General features: G+C 47.0%; 1 protein-coding gene and 1 pseudogene across 2 annotated transcripts; both read left to right on the top strand.

Moving 5' to 3' along the window:
- Positions 1-370: 370 nt before the first annotated feature.
- On the top strand, positions 371-11,209 carry C1R (complement C1r). 2 transcript variants are annotated; one of them, XM_061124848.1, is made up of 11 exons: positions 371-525; positions 1,235-1,463; positions 3,379-3,571; positions 3,898-4,044; positions 4,134-4,330; positions 4,833-4,980; positions 5,088-5,209; positions 7,801-7,879; positions 8,196-8,351; positions 9,588-9,662; positions 10,126-11,209. In XM_061124848.1, coding segments are annotated over exons 1-11 (2,118 nt in total). In that variant the 5' UTR covers positions 371-523; the 3' UTR covers positions 10,896-11,209. The 2 variants fall into 2 exon arrangements, with proteins under 2 accessions (XP_060980831.1, XP_060980830.1); XM_061124847.1 differs by lacking the exon at positions 371-525 and adding an exon at positions 1,045-1,155.
- Positions 11,210-17,917: 6,708 nt separating this feature from the next.
- On the top strand, positions 17,918-18,531 carry LOC133043044 (small ribosomal subunit protein eS28-like; annotated as a pseudogene).
- The last annotated feature ends 5,070 nt before the right edge of the window (positions 18,532-23,601 follow it).

Below are 23,601 nucleotides of genomic sequence, written 5' to 3'. Positions count from 1 at the left end.
GAACCCTGCTCATTCCTGTGCCAGAGCTTCTGGCTAACTAAGGACAGGGAGAACGGGGTTAAAGGAGAAGAAAGGGTCACAAAAGACCCCCCTCAACTGCGATTTCCACTGCTCTTTGGATAGGAACCCTGAACACTCAGCCGCAGTCACCAGAAAGGCCCTGAGGAAGGGTGGGGATTCCCCTGAGATTTACAAAGGGACATCTGGGCCTCCAACCCAAGGCTTTTCTGTCCCTAAAAATGCATAACCTTCTCTAGCCCTTACCCTGAAGGCCAGCAGGTGGCAGCACCATCAGGCATTTCACAACCAAAACTAAACCGAAACAGAATTGTTTTTTTCTTTTTTGGTTTTGTTTATGCAAATAGTTCATTCCCTACAACCTTCCTCCCGGAATGGTCACCCCTTCCCCCTCCACAGTCCCTCCCTTCCCCTTCCCTCCCTTGCATGACCCTGCTCTCTCTGCACCCAGAGTGCATGAAGACGCTGTCACGAGAGTCAGAGATCCAACAACAGGCCTTGAGAAATGTGAGTAAGCCTGGTGGGGACCAAGGAAGGAGGGAGACACCAGAGGGGATGATCCTGGGCACGGGGGGCCCCCTGTGCCCAGACTTACTCAGGGAGGTGGGAGCACCCGGCCCCTCCCCATACACCTTATCTCTCCAGTGTGCACACGCATGCACGCTCACAAACGCATGCCCCATCTCTCCTCCCAAGGAGAAAGGAGACTCAGACCCAGGAGGTGAGGCCACACTGCCTTCCTCCTCCAGCTCATAGGGAGCTGTGAGGTGGGGAGGAGTCCCTCAGCCTGGAGAGTCAGCCTCTGTGCCTGAGACCCTCTTCCATAGGCGGTCTCTCCCAGAGGTCTTGCTGAGCGTGTGGGAGCCATTTCAGAGACCATGACTGGAAACCCTCACCCTCAGTTTACTGGTCCAAGCCAGCCCAATTCCTGGAAGGGGAGCAGAGTGATGCAACAGGGCAAGGAAGAGGCTGGGGAGAGAGGTGGGGGGAGTGTGGTGACCTCTGGACTGGACACTGCCCCGGGGAGGAGCACCCAGTGCAGCAGCTGCAGGGACCGGCCTCCCCCCTGCACCCTCCCCACCCACCCTAGGACATCTCCCTGAGATCTAGAATGGACCGAGAGGAAAATGCCCGGCGGTACGGCAATCCCATCCCCTACCAAACAGCTTGGGTCTGCACCCCTCCCGCCCTACAGATACCTTTTTTCTTTTGGCAGGTGGCTTTTATACCTCCTGCTGCCGGTCCTGTTCTACGGGGTTGGAGGCACCATCCCTACCCCTCAGAGGCTCTACGGGGAGGTGACATCCCCTTTGTTCCCCAAGCCTTACCCTAACAATTTTGAGAGGACCACTGTGATCACAGTACCCACGGGGTACAGGGTGAAGCTTGTCTTCTGGCAGTTTGACCTGGAACCTTCGGAAGGTTGTTTCTATGACTATGTCAAGGTAGGGGGGCAGATGAGGGGGGTGGGCAGAGGGAGAACTGAGTGTCTCTGGAACCTGGGGACCCGAGTTCTGACCGGCCTGGATAGCACACCCTGCCTGGGGACACAGCCCCAAGCTGGTAAAAGCTGATGGCCAGGTGGGGTTCTGGAAGTCCAGGGGTGTCAAAGATGGGTGGCCACTGGTCTGAGAGACCCTCGTGGAGCACAGAGGGGAGAAAAAGAGAGAGAGGGGACAGGCCTTGCTCTTGGGGAATGCACTGTCCACAGGAGTCCCCCAGAAACCTTCCCTGTCTGCTTACTTGCCCAGAGGATTTTGGAAACTTCCATACCTCGGTTTCCCTGTTGCCATGGAGAGTGTCACCGTGGCTGCCTCCTCACCAGGAACACAGGGACATGGGGAAGCGGCATGTGTGTGGTGGTGGCTCAAGGGTGGTCTCCAACCAGGACAGTGGGCTCAGTCCCCTCTCCTCTGTCACGACCGAGGGCCCCGTCCCAGTCCCTCTTTCTACATCCAATAAAAATGAGATTCCTGGAGACTTCCCCAGTGGTCCAGTGGCTAAGACTCTGTGCTCCCAAGGCAGGGGGCCCAGGTTTGATTCCTGGGGAACTTAGTTAGGAAACTAGGATCCTGCCTATTGCACTGCACAGCACACACACACACACAAAATGAGATTCTTGATTCAGGATTCAGATAGAGCCCATAAACACTATTTCCAGGAGATCCCCTGGAGGATATAAAAGAATACCATGAAAATGCCATATCTTACGAGCCCAGAGGACTTGAGATGTCAGCAGTGCTGGTAGGGAGGGTCCTGGTGGCAGGCAAAGTGCGGATGAGGTAGGAGGGGGACGTCTTCTGCTTTGCAGGAGCTAAGGAATCTGTGAAGGAAGAGAGGTAAGGGGAGCTCAGTGATGCTTGCTAAGCCGGCGGGTCCTGGATGCTCACATTCAGCTGAATGTCAGGAGTCATGGCTGGACAGGAATGGGTTAACCAAGACAAGGTGGAAGGACAGGACAGAGGGTAAAGCAGATCATCCAGGCTCTAGGGATGAAGGAATGATAGAAACCAGGTAGAGGCGACCAGGATTCCAGTGGGAGGTGGACACAGGAAGAGATGGGGGTAAAGAAAGGTCTGACACACGTTGTTGTTCAGTCACTAAGTCGTGTCAGACTCTCTGCAACCCCATGGACTGCAGCACACCAGGCTTCCCTGTCCTTCAGCATGTCTCCGAGTTTGCTTGAATTCATCTATTGAGTCAGTGATGTCATCCAACCATCTTATCCTCTGTCATCGCTTCTCCTCCTGCCTTCTATCTTGCCCAGTATCAAGGACAATTCCATGAGTCAGCTTTTCATATTAGGTAGCCAAAGTATTGGAGCTTGAGCTTTAGCATCAGTCCTTCTAGTGAATAATCAGAGTTGATTTCCTTTAGGACTGACTGGGTTTGATCTATTTGCTGTCCAAGGGACTCTCAAGAGTCTTCTCCAGCACCACAATTTGAAAGCATCGGTTTTTCAGCACCCAACCTTCTTTGTGGTCCAACTCTCACATCCATACATGACTACTGGAAACGTCATAGCTTTGACTAGACGTACCTTTCTCAGCAAAGTGATTTCTTTGCTTTTTAATATGCTGTCTAGGTTTCTCATAGCTGGGGGTCATAAAAAGGGAGGGCCGAGTCCAGGCACGGGATAACGTGCAAGGTCAGTCAATGGGGATGCAAGACAGAGGAAAGGCCTCTGGGGAAGTTGGAACAGCCAGAGCCCAGCAAGTAGACAGCAGCTGGAGACCATCCAGCGGGGCGGGGAGGAGGGGGGCGGGATCCCCTCTCTGGGATAAGAGAAGGATGACCTTCATAACCTTCCATGTGGGATGTGTCCCCTCAACAGCTTGTCCGCCTGTCCCTCCTCCACAGATTTCTGCTGATAAGAAGACCATGGGGAGGTTCTGTGGGCAGCTGGGTTCTCCCCTGGGCAACCCCCCGGGAAGGAAGGAATTCATGTCCCACGGGAACAAAATGCTGCTGACCTTCCACTCGGACTTCTCCAATGAGGAGAACGGCACCATCATGTTCTACAAGGGCTTCCTGGCATACTACCAAGCCGTGGGTGAGTGGTGTGCTGGGCTCCTGGGCTCATACTGAATGGGGACCAAAAAGGGAGATTCTTGAATCCAAAGATTTGGGAAGCCAGCCCTTCTTGTTTTTTCCCAAGAGAGCTTTTTCTAGGAGAGGGCTATCCCCCGGGGTCCTGTCCCCACTGAGCAGGTCCCAGAAAGGGTCAGAGCGGCCCAGAGTTCCAGGTGGCCTGAGATAACCTTGTCCTTAGGCCTCTGATGAGTGACCTCACTGAGACCAGCGCCTCCAAAGGTCCCTCCCCCACCCCCCACCCTAGCTTCTGTGGGATTGAATCCCTCCTTCCGGAATCTCTTCCAGACCTGGACGAATGTGCCTTGCAGCTCAACTCGGTTGAGGAGGATGCCCCGCCTCGGTGCCAGCACCTGTGCCACAACTACGTCGGCGGCTATTTCTGCTCCTGCCGTGCAGGCTATGAGCTCCAGCAGGATGGGCGTTCCTGCCAGGGTGAGGTCCTGCCTGGGTGGTCCCAGAGGAGGCATGGGCTGAGCAAGGTGGGGCTCGCTGGGTGACCCGCTCTCGCTCTGCTCTCCCAGCCGAGTGCAGCAGCGAGCTGTTCACGGAGCCCTCTGGCTACATCTCCAGCTTGGAGTACCCCCAACCCTACCCCCCCGACCTGCGCTGCAACTACAGTATCCGGGTAGAGCGGGGCCACACCCTCCACCTCCAATTCCTGGAGCCTTTTGAAATCGATGACCACCAGCAAATACACTGTCCCTACGACCAGCTGCAGGTACAGCCAACCCACCCCCAGAAATCCTCTCGTCCCCATCCCCACACGTCTCCTCTCATCCCTCCTCCCCACTGGGCCATCTGGCCAATGGGTGCAGAAATGGCCAATGTCGCACATGAGTTGTCCTACACACCTGGCTTCCCAGGTGTCTCTAGTGGTAAAGAACCCATCTGCCAATGCAGGAGGTGTAAGAGATTCAGGTTCAATCCCTGGGTCGGGAAAATCCCCTGGAGGAGGTCATGGCAACCCACTCCAGTATTCTTGCCTGGAGAATTCCATGGACAGAGGAGCCTGGCAGGCTACGGTCCATAAGGTTGCAAAGAGTTGGACTCGACTGAGCAACTTAGCGCACACTCCTGGCCAGTGGGTCCTAGGGAGGCTTTCTCCTCTCCAGCTGAAAACATACACCAAGCAGGATCCACACCACCAGCACCACTGCCTTAGCCCTGCATCTGAATTGGCGACATGACCCTCCCTCTGTCCACCCCCACCACCGCCACAGATCTATGTCAAGGGGAGGAACATTGGTGAGTTCTGTGGAAAGCAAAGGCCCGAGCACATTGATGCCCAAAGCAACTCGGTGGACCTGCTCTTCTTCACGGACGAGTCAGGGGACAGCCGGGGCTGGAAGCTGCACTACACTAGTGAAGGTAAGGCTGCCCGGGGCCCCTCAGGGGCCAGAAAGGGGGCAGGATGAGGCAGTTAGAACGGAGGCCAGTGGCTCGGAAATAAACGTGCCCTCTGATCTCCGTAATAGTCATCAAGTGCCCCCAGCCCAAGACCCTGGACTCATACACCATCATTCAGGACCCGCAGCCTCAATACCAGTACCGGGACTATTTCATCGCCACCTGCAAAAAAGGCTACGAGCTCGTGGAGGTAAGAGCCAGGGCCGAGGGGAGGGAGCTGACCCAGAGTCCGGCATAATTCACACAGACTGTGGAGGCTCAGCCCCACATGGAAACATAAGCATGTTTGAGCTGGAAGGGTTACCCAGTCTGTTCCAACTTAACTGCACACTAGAAATAGGATTTCAGAATTCTGATGTCCAGTCCCCTGCTAGAGACTAGTCCATGGGTCTGAAGGGGAGCATGGGTATCAGGATTACCTATAGTTACTTGGTGATTCTAATGCCCAGCCAAGTCTAAGAACTATGGGACCTGGCCCTATAACTCACTATGCAGTGAGGAACCAAACAGGTGGGGGTGGAGCTGAAGAGCGAGACCTCACTCACTCAACATCACTGGGATTCTGTACAACAGGGACCGGCAACAAATCCCCTGCCTCTTGCCCCAGGGCTCTCGGTTTTTGTTTTTAAAACCTACCTGGCTTTACTCGATGATTCATGAATCGGTCAGCATTCCATCGAACAATCAGAAGAGGCTCCGTTTATGTCCACCGGTGGTCTTACCCCAGACCCACCACCCTGTCCAGAGCTTTGCAGACCCAGGAGAGAATGTGGTTTGCTCCACTGGTGAATCTCACAAAAGCCAGGAAACTAAAATGCTACTCTCGGGACTGCCTGGTGGTCCAGTGGTTAAGAATCCACCTTCCGGTGCAGGGGGCGTGGGTATGACCCCTGGTTGGGGAACTGAGATCCCACATGTCTCAGGGCACCTAAGCCTGTGCACCACAACTACAGAAAGCAGTAAGGAACCAGTGAAGGCAATTAATAATAATAAATAAATAAATAAATGCTATTTTTATGAACCATACAGTTGGAGTTACCCTGGCCAGGGGCCTGGGACTGGATATCCCATCTTTGTCCAGTAGGTCCCCTCAGAAGACCCACCCTGAATCAGAGAAGAGACCTTCGGTTGGTTGTGGTGAATTCACCCAACAAACATTTTAAGTGTTGATTCAGTGACAGGCAGTGTTCTGGATGTGGGAGGTACAGTAAAAGAAACACACATGTTCACACAGGTTTCATGGAGCTTATCTTTGAATAGAGATGAGTCAGCCGGATCACTGCTTAGTCCAGGAAGGACTGGGGGTCCTGGGCACACCCCTCCCCGCCGTTCAGGTTACAACCTGCCCCATCTATGCCACCAGCACCCTTACCTCGTCACTTATCATTCACATCATCAACTTTAAACCTACTCACACAGTTTATCTCACATTATTTACTTTTTATTTGACTCAGCAGTAAAGACTCCACCTGCAATGCAGGAGACATGGGTTCAGTTCCTGGGTGGGGAAGATTCCCCTGAAGAAGGATATGATAACCCACCCCAGTGTTCTTGCCTGGAAAAGTCCACGGACAGAGGAACCTGACAGTCTACAGTCCATGGGGTTGCAAAACAGTCGGGACATGCCTGAAAGACTATACGATAATTTACATTTTGCTCAGATATCCTAGTTCTTATGCACATTCTCTTGCAGTCTGATCCAGGGCTAACAATCTGAGATGATTGTTGGTGTTAATAAAACTCATTCATGTTCTCCAGTTACTTTTCATTTCAGAGGGTGCTGTCTTCTGGCCTGTCCCCACCATCTGCTGGCCTAGGATAGCACTTAGCATATGTCAGCATCTTGAGCCCCCTTGAAGGTGGCTGGGCTGCACTAGCATTTTAGGAAAGACCCTTAGCCTTGAGAAGCCTGCAGTCTGGGGGCAATGGGGTCATACAGGGCTTACCTGGCTGAGCAGTCCAGAGGGAAGAAACATGGCCCTACTTCAGGGCAGAGACTTTTGTTTCAATGAAGAGAACATGTAACTGTGCTTGTGGCTTGTTTGCTTTTTAATTAAAAACTGTGAAGTTCAGGGACTTCCCTGGTATTCCAGTATCTGAGATTCTGCACTCCCAAAGCAGGGGGCCTGGGTTCGATTCCTGGTCGGGAAACCTGACCCCACACACCTCAGCTAAAGATCCCACAATGAAGATCGAAGATCCTGAGTGCCACAACTAAGACCCAAAGCAGCCAAAATAAATAATAAATAAATAAATAAATATTTTTAAAAATAAAATTATGGGGTTCAACTGGACCTCAGTGGAAACTCTTGAAATCCCAAGAGTCTAGAGAGGGGATTATTGGGTATAACAACTAGCCCTAGCTCCGATATATATTTTTTTAACTATTTATTTATTTATTTATTTACCTATTTGGCTGTGTCAGCATGCTGGCTCAGTAGCTGTGGCATTCAAGCTTAGTTGCTCCCCAGCATGTGGGATCTTAGTTCCTCGACCAGGGATCAAACCCACGTCCCCTACACTGGAGGACAGATTCTTAACTACTAGACCACCGGGCAAGTCCCCAGTTCTGGCTTCCTGCTGTGTGGCTCAGTGCGCCCATCTGTCAGTCTGGTCTGAGAGGACCGGCTAGGAAGAGGGGCCCAGGGGCCACATCCACAGGTGTTGAGGTTCGAGGGCTGAGAGCTGACTTTGCATCCTTACTGCTCCCCTGTGGGCAAGGGCAGGAGGGAGCCTCAGGGCCTCCTTGTACTAATGGCTTCTCCACCTCTGCTCCAACAGGGCAACAAGGTGCTCCTGTCCTTCACAGCTGTCTGCCAGGATGATGGCACATGGCACCGAGCCATGCCCAGGTGCAGGAGTAAGTTGCAACTCAAGCATGTGTCTCCCCCCAGGAGAAGGGAAGAGGGTCGGGCCTAAGCATCGCCCCCCAAAAGCCATTCCCCTGACTTGTCCTTTGAAGGCTCCAGCCCACTGGGAACCAGTCGGCCTTCATCTCTGCAGATGAGGGGCTCTGCCCAGAACTGAGTTTTATCCCATCCAATTCTCATGCATCATGAAAGCCCCCAGTGACCATATCTCCCGAAGGCTCTCAGCATGTTCAGTGGGTTCCCACCCCTCCCACTGAAGTTCCGGTACAGTCCTCAGCTCTCACGTGGCCCTGTGTTCTCTCCAAGTCAAGAACTGCGGGCGGCCCCGAAGCCTGCCCAACGGGGCCTTCAATTACATCACCAGAGAAGGGGTGAATACCTACGAGGCCGGTATCCGGTACTACTGCGATGAGCCCTTCTACAAGATGCACACCAAAGACGGCACAAGCGAGTCTGAGCGAGGTAAGGACACATGTAAATGGCCATCTTCTCCCTCTTGTTGGAACATCTTCTGCAATTTCTTTCAACAGAGTCTCCAAGGAGGGAATATTAAGATATTTATCCCAGTCACTGGCTTCAGGGGTGCCAGGAGGCTTCTAATAAGGTTGGAAAAGGAAACATTTGAGCTGATTGAATGAAAGACTTGAATCTTATAAACAGCTCTCTCTCACCCCACCCCCACCACCACCCTCACTAGCACCCCCACCAGCACCCCCACTGCAGGTTTATCAGTGGGGTTTCCTCAGCACTCTCCCCACATTCCCTCTCAGGTTGCTGTGTTGTGACTTTTTGCACTACTAAACTGCTTTCAGACTCATCAGTGGGTATCTTGAAAACTTTTTAGTGGAAGAAATCACATGATTTGTAGGTTTAAAACATGCCAAAAAAGAAAAACAAATCTTGTTTATAAGCTATTACTGTTGCTATTGTTAGTCACTCAGTCGTGTCCGACTCTTTGTGACCCTAAGGACTGAAGCCCGCCAGGCTCCTCTGTCCATGGGATTCTCCAGGCAAGAATACTGGAGTGGGTAGCCTTCCCCTTCTCCAGGGTACTTCCTGACCCAGAGATCAAACCCTGGTCTCCGGCACTGCAGGCTGGCTCTTTACCGTCTGAGCCACCAGGGAAGCCCTCCTGTCTCTAGGAGGAGGGTAATGATGCATATCTGAAAGCATCACCAAGGTGCGTCAATAAGATAAAATGCTGAGCATCAAGCAAGATACACTGTCCACAATCAGAAAACATAGCTACGGGGAATTCCCTGACAGTCCAGCAATTAGGACTCCACGTTTTCACTGCTGAGGGCTCGGGTTCAATCCGTGGTTGGGGAACTAAGATTTGCACAGCAGAGCCAAAAAAACACCCTCAAAAAACAAAACAAGAAAACATAACTCCCACTATCATCCGCTACCCAGCACCAAGATGCAATAATGATAAAATCTTCTTGATAAGTTCCTTCCAGTTTTTGTGTCAACTTTCACACATAGGGATCACAACAAATACGAGTTAAGCATTCTGATTTTTCCATTTAGCATCAAAACAAAAACACACATGGAGATTTTCAAAACACACACGTTCAGTATCCCATCCGCAGGTATTCCAACCTTTCCCTTTGTTCCTCCTCCTTTCTGTGCTCGCTTTGGTGCTCTTGGCCCCCGCCCACAACCGCCCAGCCTGAGCTCAGCCCCCTCTCCCCTCAGGGCTGTACACCTGCACGGCTCAGGGCATTTGGAAGAACGAGCTGGTAGGAGAGAAGATGCCTCGGTGTTTGCCAGGTGAGTGGAAGCCCTCCACTGTCCTCTGTGGCCTTGGCAGCCATGCAGGGCCTCAGAGGAGGGGTGGCATAGACAAGAGAGAGACAGTCCAGCCTGAAGCTGAAGACGGACATGGGGCATCTGGAAAAAGGAGAGGAGATGCCCCAGGAGAAGGGCAGAGGGACCCAGAGAGCTGGCCCTGTCCTGACAGTCCTGGACTTTTCACTGAGCAGATGGGAGACCAAGAATAAATAAAAAGGGCAAGAAAAGCCCTAGGAAAGAATAAACAAGAACGAAGAGAGATGACTGACGATATGCCAAAGATGGGGGGTGAGGAGAGGGGTGGCGGGGGAGGATGGGGAGAGAGGAAAAGGCCCTGAACTAAAAAGAGGGGCAAAGGGGAGGGGCCAGGCCATGGAGGGAGGCGGGTGGCCAGGTGCTGACTTTTCTACACCCCCTCGCCCCTCCATTGTCTCCTCCCCAGTGTGCGGGAAGCCAGTCCACCCTGTGGAGCAGAGGCAACGAATCATTGGAGGCCAGAGGGCCAAGCTGGGCAACTTCCCCTGGCAGGCCTACACCAACATCCACGGGCCTGGGGGTGGCGCACTGCTGGGGGACCGCTGGATCGTCACAGCCGCGCACACCATCTACCCCAAGGACCACGAGGCACAGGGCAACCCCAATTTAGACGTGTTCCTGGGCCACATCAACGTGGAAGATATCACCAAGCTGTCCAACCACCCAGTCCGTAGGGTCATAATCCACCCAGACTACCGCCAGGAAGAGTCCCACAATTTTGAGGGGGACATCGCCCTCCTGGAGCTGGAAAATAGCGTCACCCTAGGCCCCAACCTCCTGCCCATCTGCCTCCCAGACAACGAGACCCTCTATGACCCGGGTCTCGTGGGCTATGTCAGTGGCTTTGGGATCATGGAGGAGAGAATTTCTCACAACCTCAGATTTGTCCGTCTGCCAGTAGCTAGGCGAGAGATTTGTGAGCGCTGGCTCCGGCAAAAAAACAGGAATGATGTGTTTTCTGAAAACATGTTCTGTGCTGGGAACCCAGCCACAAGGCAGGATTCCTGCCAAGGGGATAGTGGAGGGGTCTTTGCAGTGAGTGATAAGAAAAATGACCGCTGGGTGGCCACGGGCATCGTGTCCTGGGGCATCGGGTGTGGTGAAGGGTACGGGTTCTACACCAATCTCTTCAACTACGTGGACTGGATCAAGAAAGTGATGGAAGCAGAAGACTGAGCCCAGGATTGCCTAGGTCAGTCCAGAGAGGAGTGTATTACAAAAAAAAATTTTTTATCTGACCAGTTGTTGATAACTTCTAAGAATCCATATTAAAATCACTAATGCAGAAAGACACCATGTGAAATAAATTCTCTTCTCTATAGTCCCATCTACTTTCTTCACCTGAAACAACCCAAAGGTCACCTTTATTTCCCCAAAGAATTGCACAAGATATATTCCACCATCTCTAGGTATCATTGTCCTCTTCCATTTTTATACCATGGTGTAACTGAATATAGAATGTCTTCCAAATAAAATTTTATGGGAAAGTCCATTGTGTAAAATGAATTTAAAGCAGTATTTATAAGTATATTTAGTGACATCAGGGCTTCCCTGGCAGCTCTGCCATAGAGTCTGCCTGCCAGTGCAGGAGACAAAGTTTCGATCCCTGCTCTGGGAAAATCCCACACACCTCAGAGCAACTGAGTCCGTGCACTTGGACTCCACAAACTTCTAGCTGAAACTACTGAAGCCAGTGTACTCTAGAGCCTGTGCTGGGCAATAGGAGAAGCCCATGTAACAATGTAGACCCAACACAGCCAAAAAAATTAATTGATTTTTTAAAATATTTAGTGAAATCACATGTAAAATATTTTCATAGGAACGCAATGGGAATAGTTAAGTTGCTGCACACATTTATCATTAGAGTTGTAGATACTTTATCTCTGTCTTTTGTTTTGATTATACACTACAAAGAAAATCCTTATTTTCCCACATAAACAGTTGCAGATACAAGATCTTTTTTAACAGGTCAGTTTCCAATCTCTAAATATTCCTTAAGAGAAGAGTGGTATGAAATTTTTGTTCCCAAATTGGGTCACTAACAGTACTTTTTCTAATCATTTATTTACATATGTATGTATTTACTTTTTGGCCACACCTCCCAGCATGTGGGGTCTTAGTTCCTGGACCAGGAATGGAACCTGTACCCCTGTAGAGGAAGTGCAGAGTCTTAGCCACTGGACAACCAGGGTAATCCCATTAACAATATTTCCAAATAATTTATATTATTTAAGATATGTTTAAAGGCCAGAGAAGGACTGAAAACTTGGGATAAACAATGTAAGTACTTATGTCAGAATATTATCATGACATTATTGCAGGTATATTGTCACCCTGCTTATTAAACTTTTATGCAGAGTACATCACGAGAAATACTGGGCTGGATGAAGCACAAGCTGGAATCAAGATTGCCAGGAGACATATCAATAACCTCAGATATGCAGATGACACCACCCTTATGGCAGAAAGCAAAGAAGACCTAAAGACCCTCTTGATGAAAGTGAAAGAGGAAAGTGGAAAAGTTGGCTTAAAGCTCAACATTCAGAAAACTAACATCATGGCATCTGGTCCCATCACTTCATGGCAAATAGATGGAGAAACAAAGGAAACAGTGAGAGACTTTATTTTGGGGGGCTCCAAAATCACTGCAGATGGTGACTGCAGCCACGAAATTAAAACATGCTTGCTCCTTGGAAGAAAAGCTATGACCAACCTAGAGAGCGTATTAAAAAGCAGAGACATTACTTCGCCAACAAATGTCCGTCTAGTCAAGGCTATGGTTTTTCCAGTAGTCATGTGTAGATGTGAGAGTTGGACTGTAAAGAAAGCTGAGCGCCGAAGAATTGATGCTTTTGAACTGTGGTGTTGGAGAAGACTCTTGAGAGTCCCTTGGACAGCAAGGAGATCCAACCAGTCCATCCTAAAGGAAATCAGTCCTGAATATTCATTGGAAGGACTGATGTTGAAGCTGAAACTCCAATACTTTGGCCATGTGATGCTAAGAACTGATTCATGAGAAAAGACCCTGATGCTGGGAAAGACTGAAGGCAGGAGGAGAAGGGGACGACAGAGGATGAGGTGGCTGAATGGCATCACTAACTTGATGGACATGAGTTTGAGTAAACTCTGGGAGTTGGTGGTGGACAGGGAGGCCTGGTGTGCTGCAGTCCATGGGGTCACAAAGAGTCGGACACAACTGAGCACCTGAACTGAACTGAACTGATTATTGCACAACTGACTCTGCTGGACTTGTCTGAACAACCTTACTTGAGCTGACTCACACAGGCCTGAATTAAAGATCAAGGCAGAGTTAAAACATTCCTGAGTAATGACGAGTTTGTAAGTCCAAATGTAGGTGCACAATCCCTTATCTGGCACCCTCAAGTCCAAGTGCCTTCCAATGTTCAACATTTTACAGATTTCAGAAACGCAATATACCATCTGTGTAATGTAATACCATCCTATTATAGCAGTGTCCAGGGCAGCACCCTGCAAGAAACAGGTAAGTGAAGTAAGTCAGAAAGAGAAAAACAGATATCATATATTCTCACATACATGTGGAATCTAGAAAAATGGTACTGATGAACCTATTTGCAGGGCAGGAGAGGCAACGCAGATGTAGAGAACAGCCATGTGGACATGACAGATGGCAGGGTGAGAAAGGGGGTGTGGGCCGAGGAAACCAGATCTGAAAGAGACACGCGCACCCCAGTGTTCATTGGAGCTCTGTTTATAATAGCCAGGACATGGAAGCAACCTAGATGCCCATCAGCAGACGAATGGATAAGGAAGTTGTGGTACATATACACCATGGAATATTACTCAGCCATTAAAAGGAATTCATTTGAATCAGTTCTAATGAGATGGATGAAACTGGAGCCCATTATACAGAGTGAAGTAAGCCAGAAAGATAAAGATCAATACAGTATACTGACGCATATATATGGAATTTAGAAAGATGGTAATGATAACCTTATATGCAAAACAGAAAAAGAGACACAGATGTACAGAACAGACTTTTGGACTCTGTGGGAGAAGGCGAGGGTGGGATGTTCTGAGAGAACAGCATCGAAACATGTACATTATCAAGGGTGAAACAGATCAACAGCCCAGGTTGGATGCATGAGACAAGTGCTCGGGCCTGGTGCACTGGGATGACCCAGAGGGATGGGGTGGAGAGGGAGATGAGAGGGGGGATCGGGATGGGGAACACATGTAAATCCATGGCTGATTCATGTCAATGTATGGCAAAAACCACTATAATATTGTAAAGTAATTAGCCTCCAACCAATAAAAATAAATGGGAAAAAAAGAAAGGGCGTGTGGGATGAATTGGAAGATTGCGATTGACATGTATGCTATTAATATTATGTATAAAATAGATAACTAATGAAAACCTCTTGTATAGCACAGGGACCTCTACTCAATGCTCTGTGGTGACCCGAATGAGAAGGAAATTCAAAAAAGAGGGGATATGTGTATACATATAGCTGATTCACTTTGCTATACAGCAGAAATTAGCACAACATTGCAAACAACTATACTCCAATTTTTTAAAAAGAAGAACAACTCTTCTGAAAAAACATTTGAATAGTCATAGTAAGTGTGATAGATAAACACTCTGGATAGTTACCTATCAGTTACTGTCAGGTTTTGCCACTAAATAAGTTTTGGTGTCAAACTTGTTAAAACACTTTCTGTTTTTAAGAGCATTTTAGATGTCAGGATTGTAGACTACTGTAGGTGAAAATGAAAAGAAAACGTTTTCTCATGGAGTCTACGTGAAAGCATACACAAGTGGCGTGGGCTACGTTTGAAGAGTATATGCTGATTGCAGTTTTTTTAATGTTTAGAAATGTTTTTAGAAGTGAAACACTTTCAGGATTCTGATGGAGATAGGAGTGCAGTGGGTGGAGATGAAAATGGTAAAAACTAAAACTAGATCTAAAAAATTTCAGTTGTATGTTATTTCTAAGATTCTTGGCAAATTTAAGATTCTGAGTCCCTGGTCCTTATTGTAATTATCTTATGTGATCTCAGGAGAATTCAGTGACTGCTCTGACCTTCCTGGTTCCCACTCTCTTCCCCCAAAGTCATGTGCATCTTATTCTTCAAGGGCACAGAATAGAAAAATAAGGACAAAACCAATATTCTGTGAATAGGCAATTAACAGAAAAAAAGTACAAATTGCTTTTGGACTTTTGGGATTAACCTAACTCATAAAAAGGAATATATTTAAATTAAGATGCCACTTTTTTTACCAATAAGATTTACCAGTAATATAGTATATTGGTGAAGACATAGAGAAGACAGTCACTCATGCATTGTTTTGGTTTTTTGGGGTTTTTTTGTTTTGTTTTGTTTGGAATGTAAATTGTTACAAACTCTATAGAGAGCAATTTGCTAACATGCAATCAAAGTTACAAAGGCACATTCCTTTGACCCCACAATTCCACCTCCAAGAATTTTTCCCACAGATATTTTCATATATGAGATAAATGACCTAAGTACAAGGGTAGACACTCCAGCATTGTTGGTTATAGCAAAGTATTAGAATCCTGAATTCTGAAAGTTCTAGTACCAAAGTTTCAAGCAAATTATGGAATATCCAAATAATGGAATACAACACAGTCATTCAATCTCTAAGACAGATAAATGAAAAAAGTAAGAAGCAGAACAGTGTAATAAAATATTACCATTTGTATTTTAAAAAGAGTAGTTATATATTGCTTTTATATGTATAAAATATCACTGGAAGGTTAAATAAGAAACAGTGGTGGTTTCTGGGGGAAGATAGTAGTGAAAAGAAAAGTTACCACTGTATTCTCTTTTGATCTTCCCAATTTTGAGCCATGTGGGTGTTTTACCCAGGCTTCCCAGGTGACTCTGTGGTAAAGAACCTACCTGCCAATGCAGGTGATGTGGGTTCCTTCCCTGGGTCAGGAAGATCCCCTGGAAATGGATATAGCAACCAACTCCAATATTCTTGCCTGGAAAATCCCATGGACAAAGGAGCCTGGCAGGCTACAGTTCATGGGGTTGTAAAGAGTTGGACACGACTTAGTGACTAAACAACAACAGGAAGATGTTCCAAAAGCAAAGACAGAGCTGTATTCAGTTCAGTTCAGTTGCTCAGCAGTGTCCAACTCTTCACGACCCCATGGACTGCAGCATACCAGGCTTCCCCGTCCATCACCAACTCCTGAGCTTTCTCAAATTCATGTCCATTGAGTCGGTGATGTCATCCAACCATCTCATCCTCTGTCATCCCCTTCTCCTCCCACCTTCAATCTTTCCCAGCATCAGGGTGTTTTCTAAGGAGTCAGTTCTTTGCATCAGGTAGCCAAAGTACTGGAGCTTCAGCTTCAGCATCAGTCTTTCCAATGATATTCTGGACTGATTTCCTTTAGGATTGACTGGTTCGATCTCCTTGCTGTCCCAGGGACTCTCAAGAGTCTTCTCCAACACCACAGTTCAAAAGGATCAATTCTTCAGAGCTCAGCTTTCTTTATGCTCCAACTCTCAGAGCTGTATTACAATATTTTTAATTTTTGAAAGGTTTAAGGAAATAACCTCATTGAGAAAGCTTATATTTAGCAAAGACTGAAAAAATTCAGATATTCAGAGCCTTCAGGTGCTAGGGTGCTAAGTCGCTTCAGTCGTGTCCGACTCTTTGCAACCACCAGGCTCCTCTGTCCAAGGGATTTTCCTGGCAAGAATACTGGAGTGGGTTGCCATTTCCTTCTCCAGGGGATCCTGCTGACCCAGGGATGGAACCCACATCCTTTACGTCTCCTGCATTGGCAGGCAGGTTTTTCACCACTAACGCCACCTGGGAAGCCCTAGGGGAAAAACATTCGGGAAGAGGGAATGGCCAGGGCAAAGGCCCTGAGGCAAGAACATGCTGGCTCCATTAGGGACTTACAAAGACACCCAAAACAGAGCTCAGTGATACAAACTCAGTTTGAAAGGCTTATTCTGGCTTCTGGATTGTGGCCAGACTATATACGGGGGCGGGGGGCGGGGCGGGGAGCATGAAAGGGACCAGTTAGGAGTAACTGGCTACCAATTATGGTAACCCAGGCAAGAACTGATGATAACTCAGACCAGGTAGATTTAGTGGAGGTGATACAAAATAGTCAAAATTTGCAGAGAGCCAAAATATTTCCTGATGGAGTAAATATTGGAGACAGAAGGATGAGAAAAGGAAAGAAGTCAACTAGATGCAGAAGATTACAAGGGGAGGAGATTTGATATAAAAACATGAATCCTCTTTTGAACATGTTGAGTGTGTGTGTGTGTGTGTGTGTGTGTGTGTGCGCTCAGTCATGTCCATGTGCTCAGTCGTGTCTGACTGTTTGTGATCCCATGGACTGTAGCCCACCAGGCTCCTCTGTCCACAAAATTTTCCAGGCAATGATACTGGAGAGAGTTGCCAGTTTCTCCTCCAGGGCATCTTCTCTACCCAGGAACTGAACCCATGTCTCTTGCATCTCCTACATTGGCAGGTGTATTCTTTACCACCTGCCCATTAATTTGAAGCCCATTAAGTTTTTAATAAATGCCTGTTAGAGAGGGCTTCCCAGGTGGCGCTAGTGGTAAAGAACCTGCCTGCCAGTGCAGGAGATGTAAAGGACATGGGTTCCATCCCTGAGTCAGGAGGATCCCCTGGAAAAGGAAATGGCAACGCACTCCAGTATTCTCACCAGGAAAATTCATTGGACAGGGGAGCCTGGCAGTCACAAGGAGTTGGACACAACTGAAGCAACTTAGCACCCCTAGCACCCTAGAAAGATGGAGTAACAGAGATCAGATGGAGCCTCCCTCCTGAAACAGACAAACCACAGCAGCAACAAAAGCATCAAATATATGAAACAACGGTTTTTTAGACATTGGCCCTCAGTACTAAAGTACTGAGGTACTTTAGTCACCTCAGGTACTAAAGACGATGATTTCTGAGAGACTGGATCCTATGATTGCCCCAGCTTAACTGCTTTGAGAGAGATTCGAACCTGAGGTGCTAGGAGAAACCCAGGAGGGCTCAGCAGACTCCTTGAGTTGAAGACACAGAGCCACAAGCACGCAGAACTTAGTATCAGAGAGGAGTCAGCCACACAGAGAGAACTCCAGAAGATCCCTGCAAATATTCAGCCACAGCTGAGGAAATTACTGAAGGGTGGAGAGAAAAGCCTTGTGAGATGATTAGAGGTAATAGCACCCTGGGTGTGTGCATGCTAAGTCGCTCAGTTGGGTCTGACTCTTTGTGATACTATGGACTGTAGCCCACCAGGCTCCTCTATCCATGGGATTCTCCAGGCAAGAATGTTGGAGTGGGTTGTCACACCCTCCTCCAGGCGATCTTCCCCACCCAGGGATTGAACGCAGGTCTCCCACACTGCAGGAAGATTCTTTACTGTCTGAGACACCAGGGAAGACCCAATAATACCCAACAGGTGACCAAAAAGCACCTGAAAAGATGTTCGACATTACTAATTATTGGAGCAATGAAACTCAAAACTACAATGAAGTATCACTTCACATTGGTCAGAACGGCCACCACCAAAAAATCAACAAACAATAGCTATCCTGCCAATCGCTGCCACCACAGACACAAGCTGTGTGCAGCCCATTAAGCTTGCCAGGGTCACCAAGGAACTGGGCAGGACTGGTTTGCAGTGACGGTCATGCTGGTTCATATAGAATTCATGGCAATGTGAGCAGCTCCATCATTCGAAGTATAAAAGGCCCCGTGCATTAGGGCAATGTGCTCAGCCTACTGGAGTCGGAGCAAGAGGCTCAGAGGCTGCTCTGAACTTGTGGCTCCGTTCTAGATGTCTGGTTGACCATTTAGCCCATGAGGATGATCTGCTGTTAATAAATCATTTATATTGTATGTTAAAAAAAATCTACAAACAAAAAATGCTGAAGAAGGTGTGGAAAAAAGGGAACCCTCCTACACTGTGGGTGGCAGTGTAAAATGATACAGTCACTATGAAGAACAGAATAGAGGTTCCTTAAAAAACTAAAATTAGAGCCAACATGCGTGCATGCCAAGTAGCTTCAGTCGTATTCAACTCTTTGCGACCCTATGGACTATAGCCAGCCAGGCCCCTCTGTCCAGGGGATTCTGCAGGCAAGAATGCTGGAGCAGAGTGCCATGCCCTCCTCCAGGGGATCTTCCCGACCCAAGGATCAAACCCACATCTCTTACATCTCCTGCATTGGCATGCAGGTTCTTTACCCCTAGAGCCACCTGGGAAGCCCAACCAAACTGGAAAACCTCCAAATGTACGGGGCATTAGGTAGGGTGGGTCGGTTCAGTCACTCAGTCGTGTCTGACTCTTTGCGACCCCATGGACTGCAGCATGCCAGGCTTCCCTGTTAATCACCAACTCCTGCAGCTTGCTCAAACTCATGTCCAACGAGTCTGTGATGCCATCCAACCATCTCATCCTCTGTCATCCCCTTCTCCTCCTTTCTTCAATCTTTCCCAGCATGAGGGTCTTTTCTAATGAGTCAGCTCTTCACCTCAGGTGGCCAAAGTATTGGAGTTTCAGCTTCAGTATCAGTCCTTTCAATAAATTTTCAGGACTAATTTCCTTTAGGATTGACTGGTTTGATCTCCCTGAAGTCTAAGGGACTCTCAAGAGTCTTCTCCAACATGACAGTTCAAAAGCATCAATTCTTCGGTGCTCAGCTTTCTTTATAGTCCAACTCTCACACCCATACTTGACTACTGAGAAAATCATAGCTTTGACTAGATGGACCTTTGTCAGCAAAGCAATGGCTCTGCTTTTTAATATGCTGTCTAGATTGGTCATAGCTTTTCTTCCAAGGAGCAAGCATCTTTTAATTTCATGGCTGCAGTCACTATCTGCAGAGATTTTGGAGCCCAGAAAAATAGTCTCTCACTATTTCCATTGCTTACCCATCTATTTGCCATGAAGTAATGGGACAAGATGCCATGATCTTAGTTTTCTGAATGTTGAGTTTTAAATCAACTTTTTCACTCTCCTCTTTCACTTTCATCAAGAGGGTCTTTAGTTCTTCTTCGCTTTCTGCCATGAGGGTGGTGTCATCTGCATATCTGAGGTTTTTGATATTTCTCCGAGCAATTTTGATTCCAGCTTGTGCTTCATTCATGATGTACTCTGCACATAAGTTAAATAAGCAGGGTGACAATACACAGCCTTGACCTACTCATTTCCCAATTTGGAATCAGTCTGTTGTTCCATGTCCAGTTCTAACTGTTGCTTCTTGGCCTGCATACAGATTTCTCAGGAGGCAGGTAAGGTGGTCTGATACTCCCATCTCTTTCAGAATTTTCCACAGTTGATTGTGATCCACAGAGTAAAAGGCTTTGGCATAGTCAATAAAGCAGATTTGGATGTTTTTCTGGAACTCTCCTGCTTTCTTGATGATCCAACGGATGTTGGCATTTTGATCTTTGGCTCCTCTACCTTTTCTAAATCCAGCTTGAACATCTGGACATTTTTGGTTCATGTACTGTTGAAGCCTGGCTTGGAGAATTTTGAGCATTATTTTGCTAGCGTGTGAGATGAATGCAAGTGTGCAGTAGTTTGAAGATTCTTTGGCATTGCCTTTCTTTGGGACTGGAATGAAACCTGACCTTTTCCAGTCCTGTGGCCACTGCTGAGTTATCCAAATTTGCTGGCATATTGAGTACAGCACTTTCACATCATCTTTTAGGATTTGGAAGAGCTCAGCTGGAATTCCATCACCTCCACTAGTTTTGTTCATAGTGATGCTTCCTAAGGCCCACTTGACTTCACATTCCAGGATGTATGGCTCTAGGTGAGTGATCACACCATCGTGGTTATCTGGATCATGAAGATCTTTTTTGTATAGTTCTTCTGTGTATTCTTGCCACCTCTTCTTAATATCTCCTGCTTCTGTTAGGTTCATGCCATTTCTGTCTTTTATTGTGCCCATCTTTGCATGAAATATTCCCTTTGTATCTCTAATTTTCTTGAAGAGATCTCTAGTCTTTCCCATTCTATTGTTTTCCTCTAGTAGAAGGGTCTTATCTCAGCAGCAGGGAACAATGGGCCATAGATTAAATGCTGCTCTGGTCCCAGATAATAAAAGTTAAAAGCAAGACTCAAAGGTTCAAAATGTTTCCAAGTAACTTAACTGAGTCCAAGAACAAAGCTCAAAAATATTTATAGAATTACAAAAATATCCAGCACTCAACAAGATAAAATTCACAGTCTGACAGCCAATCAAAGAATATGAAATATTTAAAAAAGCAGGAAAATATGATCCATAACAAGGAGAAAAATCCACCAAAACTGATACAGATGTAAGAATTAGCAGACCCATTAAAATGATTGTTCTGATATGGTTATAACTGTCAAAAAGTTACAAACGTGCCTATGAGACTCCCTAGGAGAGATGTTAAGTCAGCTGATGTGTAGATTTTGGAGCTGACACAAAAGGTCTGAGCTAAAAATATAAACTTCAGAGTCATTGGTAGGTATATAGATGGGTGTTTAAAGCCACAGCTTGGACAAGGCCGCCACGGGAGTGAAGCAGGATAAAGAAGAGAAAAAGATCAAGATCAATGAATATGCCCTGAGACACACCATCAAAAGTCTGGGAGAACAGGAGAAATCAGCCAAGCAGGCTCAGAAATAGCAGCTGCTGTGGAGTGAGTCTGTGTCTCTCCCTCAAAATTTATATGTTGAAGCCTTAACTTCTAACATCATGGTATTTGGAGGTAATGTAACCCAAAAAGGGAACCGGCTGCTCAAAAGTCAATAAAGAGGCCACGTTGGTGATGGAAAGGAAAGTTTGCTTTATTTTGGTTACCAGCAACTAGTGGGGATAAGATGCTTGGATGGCATCACCACTCAATGGACATGAGTTTGAGCAAACTGGGAGATACTGAAGGACAGGGAAGCCTGGCATGCTGCAGTCTATGGGCTTGCAAAGAGTCAGACATGACTTAGCGACTGAACAATCAGTGGGGATTTTTCAAAGGACAGGAGTTGGCCTGTGGGCCAACTCCCCCCACTGGCAATCAGTGGGCTAGAGCTTTTACAGGCTGAGGGAGGCGGCAACGTGCAGAAACAGCACAATCAGCTCTGACAGTCATCTGGAAATTAGTCATGGGTGATCTGAGCAGCATCACCTTGATTAAGTACACTTATTTTTCAATTCCAGGGTCAGTTTGTTCTTGTTTCTTTAAGGCCAGTTCTTTGAATTGTGGCAGTTTATATCATGGCTACAGTCTAGTCATCCTGTAGTTGACTTCTCCACCTGGGGTTTCAGTATCTATAAGGCAGCTCACAGGATATGGCTCAGAATATTATCCTTAGCCCTTGAGAAGGAACTAGAGGTCCTTTGACCATGCTTAATGTCTAAACTCTTATTATTTGGCCTCCTTTGACTGTTTTCCTTTGTTTCTGCATGTTCTCACTTCTCTGGTTAAACTTATTCTTTGGCTAAAGTTTTTCCACAGACATAAGGCAAACTGAGCCTAAGTTTCTTCTTCTATAAAATAGGGGTAATAATAAAAGTAACTCATACAAGCCTTATACAATAGTATCTTTTGCAATCTCATATGAATATTAAAGAATCACAAGCATGAAAAAGCATGAAATAATGCCATTTGCAGCATCATGAATGGTCCTAGAGATTGCCATACTCAGTGAAGTAAGTCAGAAAAAGACAAACACCACATGATATCACTTATATGTGGACTCTAATATATGACATGAGTGAACTTAGCTATGAAACAGGAACAGACTCACAGTTGTAGAGAACAGACGTGTGGTTGCCAAGGGATCAGGATGTGGGAGAGGGAAGGACTGGGAGCTTGGGATTAGCATATGCAAACTATTATATATATAGGATGAATAAACACCAAGGTCCTACTATATATCACAGGGAACTATATTAAATATCCTGTGATAGACTATAATGGAAAAGAATATGAAAAAAGAATATATATATGTATAACTGAATCACTTTTGCTATATGGCATATGCCAATAAATTCTATAATCAATATTAAAGAGTTAAATAAGATACTACAAGTGACAGGCTTAAGGCAGCATCAGGCACACTGTCAGCTGTACTGGGGAGGGGTCCTATAGTGTCTTACCGCCTTGATACACACAATCGGAAGGCAGGATCCTTCTTCGTGACTATGATCTTACAATCATACTTTTTCAGTCAGCCTGCTAGAATGCAACACACCTTTCAGTCAGTCTGGTGGAATGCAACATAGATTACTACAATCATTAAAGGCATTTCTAGAGAGTTGGAGCATAAAGAAAGCTGAGCACCAAAGAATTGCTGCTTTTGAACTGTGATGTTGGAGAAGACTCTTCAGAGTCCCTTCAATGCAAGGAGATCCAACCAGTCCATCCTAAAGGAAATCAGTCCTGAATATTCATTGGAAGGACTGATGTTGAAGCTGAAACTCCAATACTTTGGCCACCTGATGGGAAGAACTGACTCACTGAAAAAGACCCTGATGCTGGGAAAGATTGAAGGCAGGAGGAGAAGGGATGACGCAGGATGAGATGGCTGGATGGCATCACCAACTCAATGGACATGAGTTTGAGCAAGCTCCAGAAGTTGGTGATGGACAGGGAAGCCTGGTGTGCTGCAGCCCATGGGGTCACAGTCGGTCATAACTGAGCGACTGAACTGAACTGAAGGCAATTTTACATCCCCACTCTCAAGTAATCTCTCCATCTCTGCTCATCACGATGAGTTACCATATCTATTCACACTGGAAGATAAAAGATGATAATGAGGACAGCATAGGATGCCAAAGCAAGCAGGCAAGTACAAGGAAAGGAGACTGGAAAGGGTCAGGACCACCTAAGACACACTAAGACAACTTCATA

This window comes from Dama dama, chromosome 22 (genome assembly GCF_033118175.1).
Source record: "Dama dama isolate Ldn47 chromosome 22, ASM3311817v1, whole genome shotgun sequence".
In the NCBI taxonomy this organism is placed as follows: Eukaryota; Metazoa; Chordata; class Mammalia; order Artiodactyla; family Cervidae; genus Dama; species Dama dama.
The sequence above is the reverse complement of the archived record's forward strand: the minus strand, read 5'-3'. Positions and strand labels throughout refer to the sequence as shown.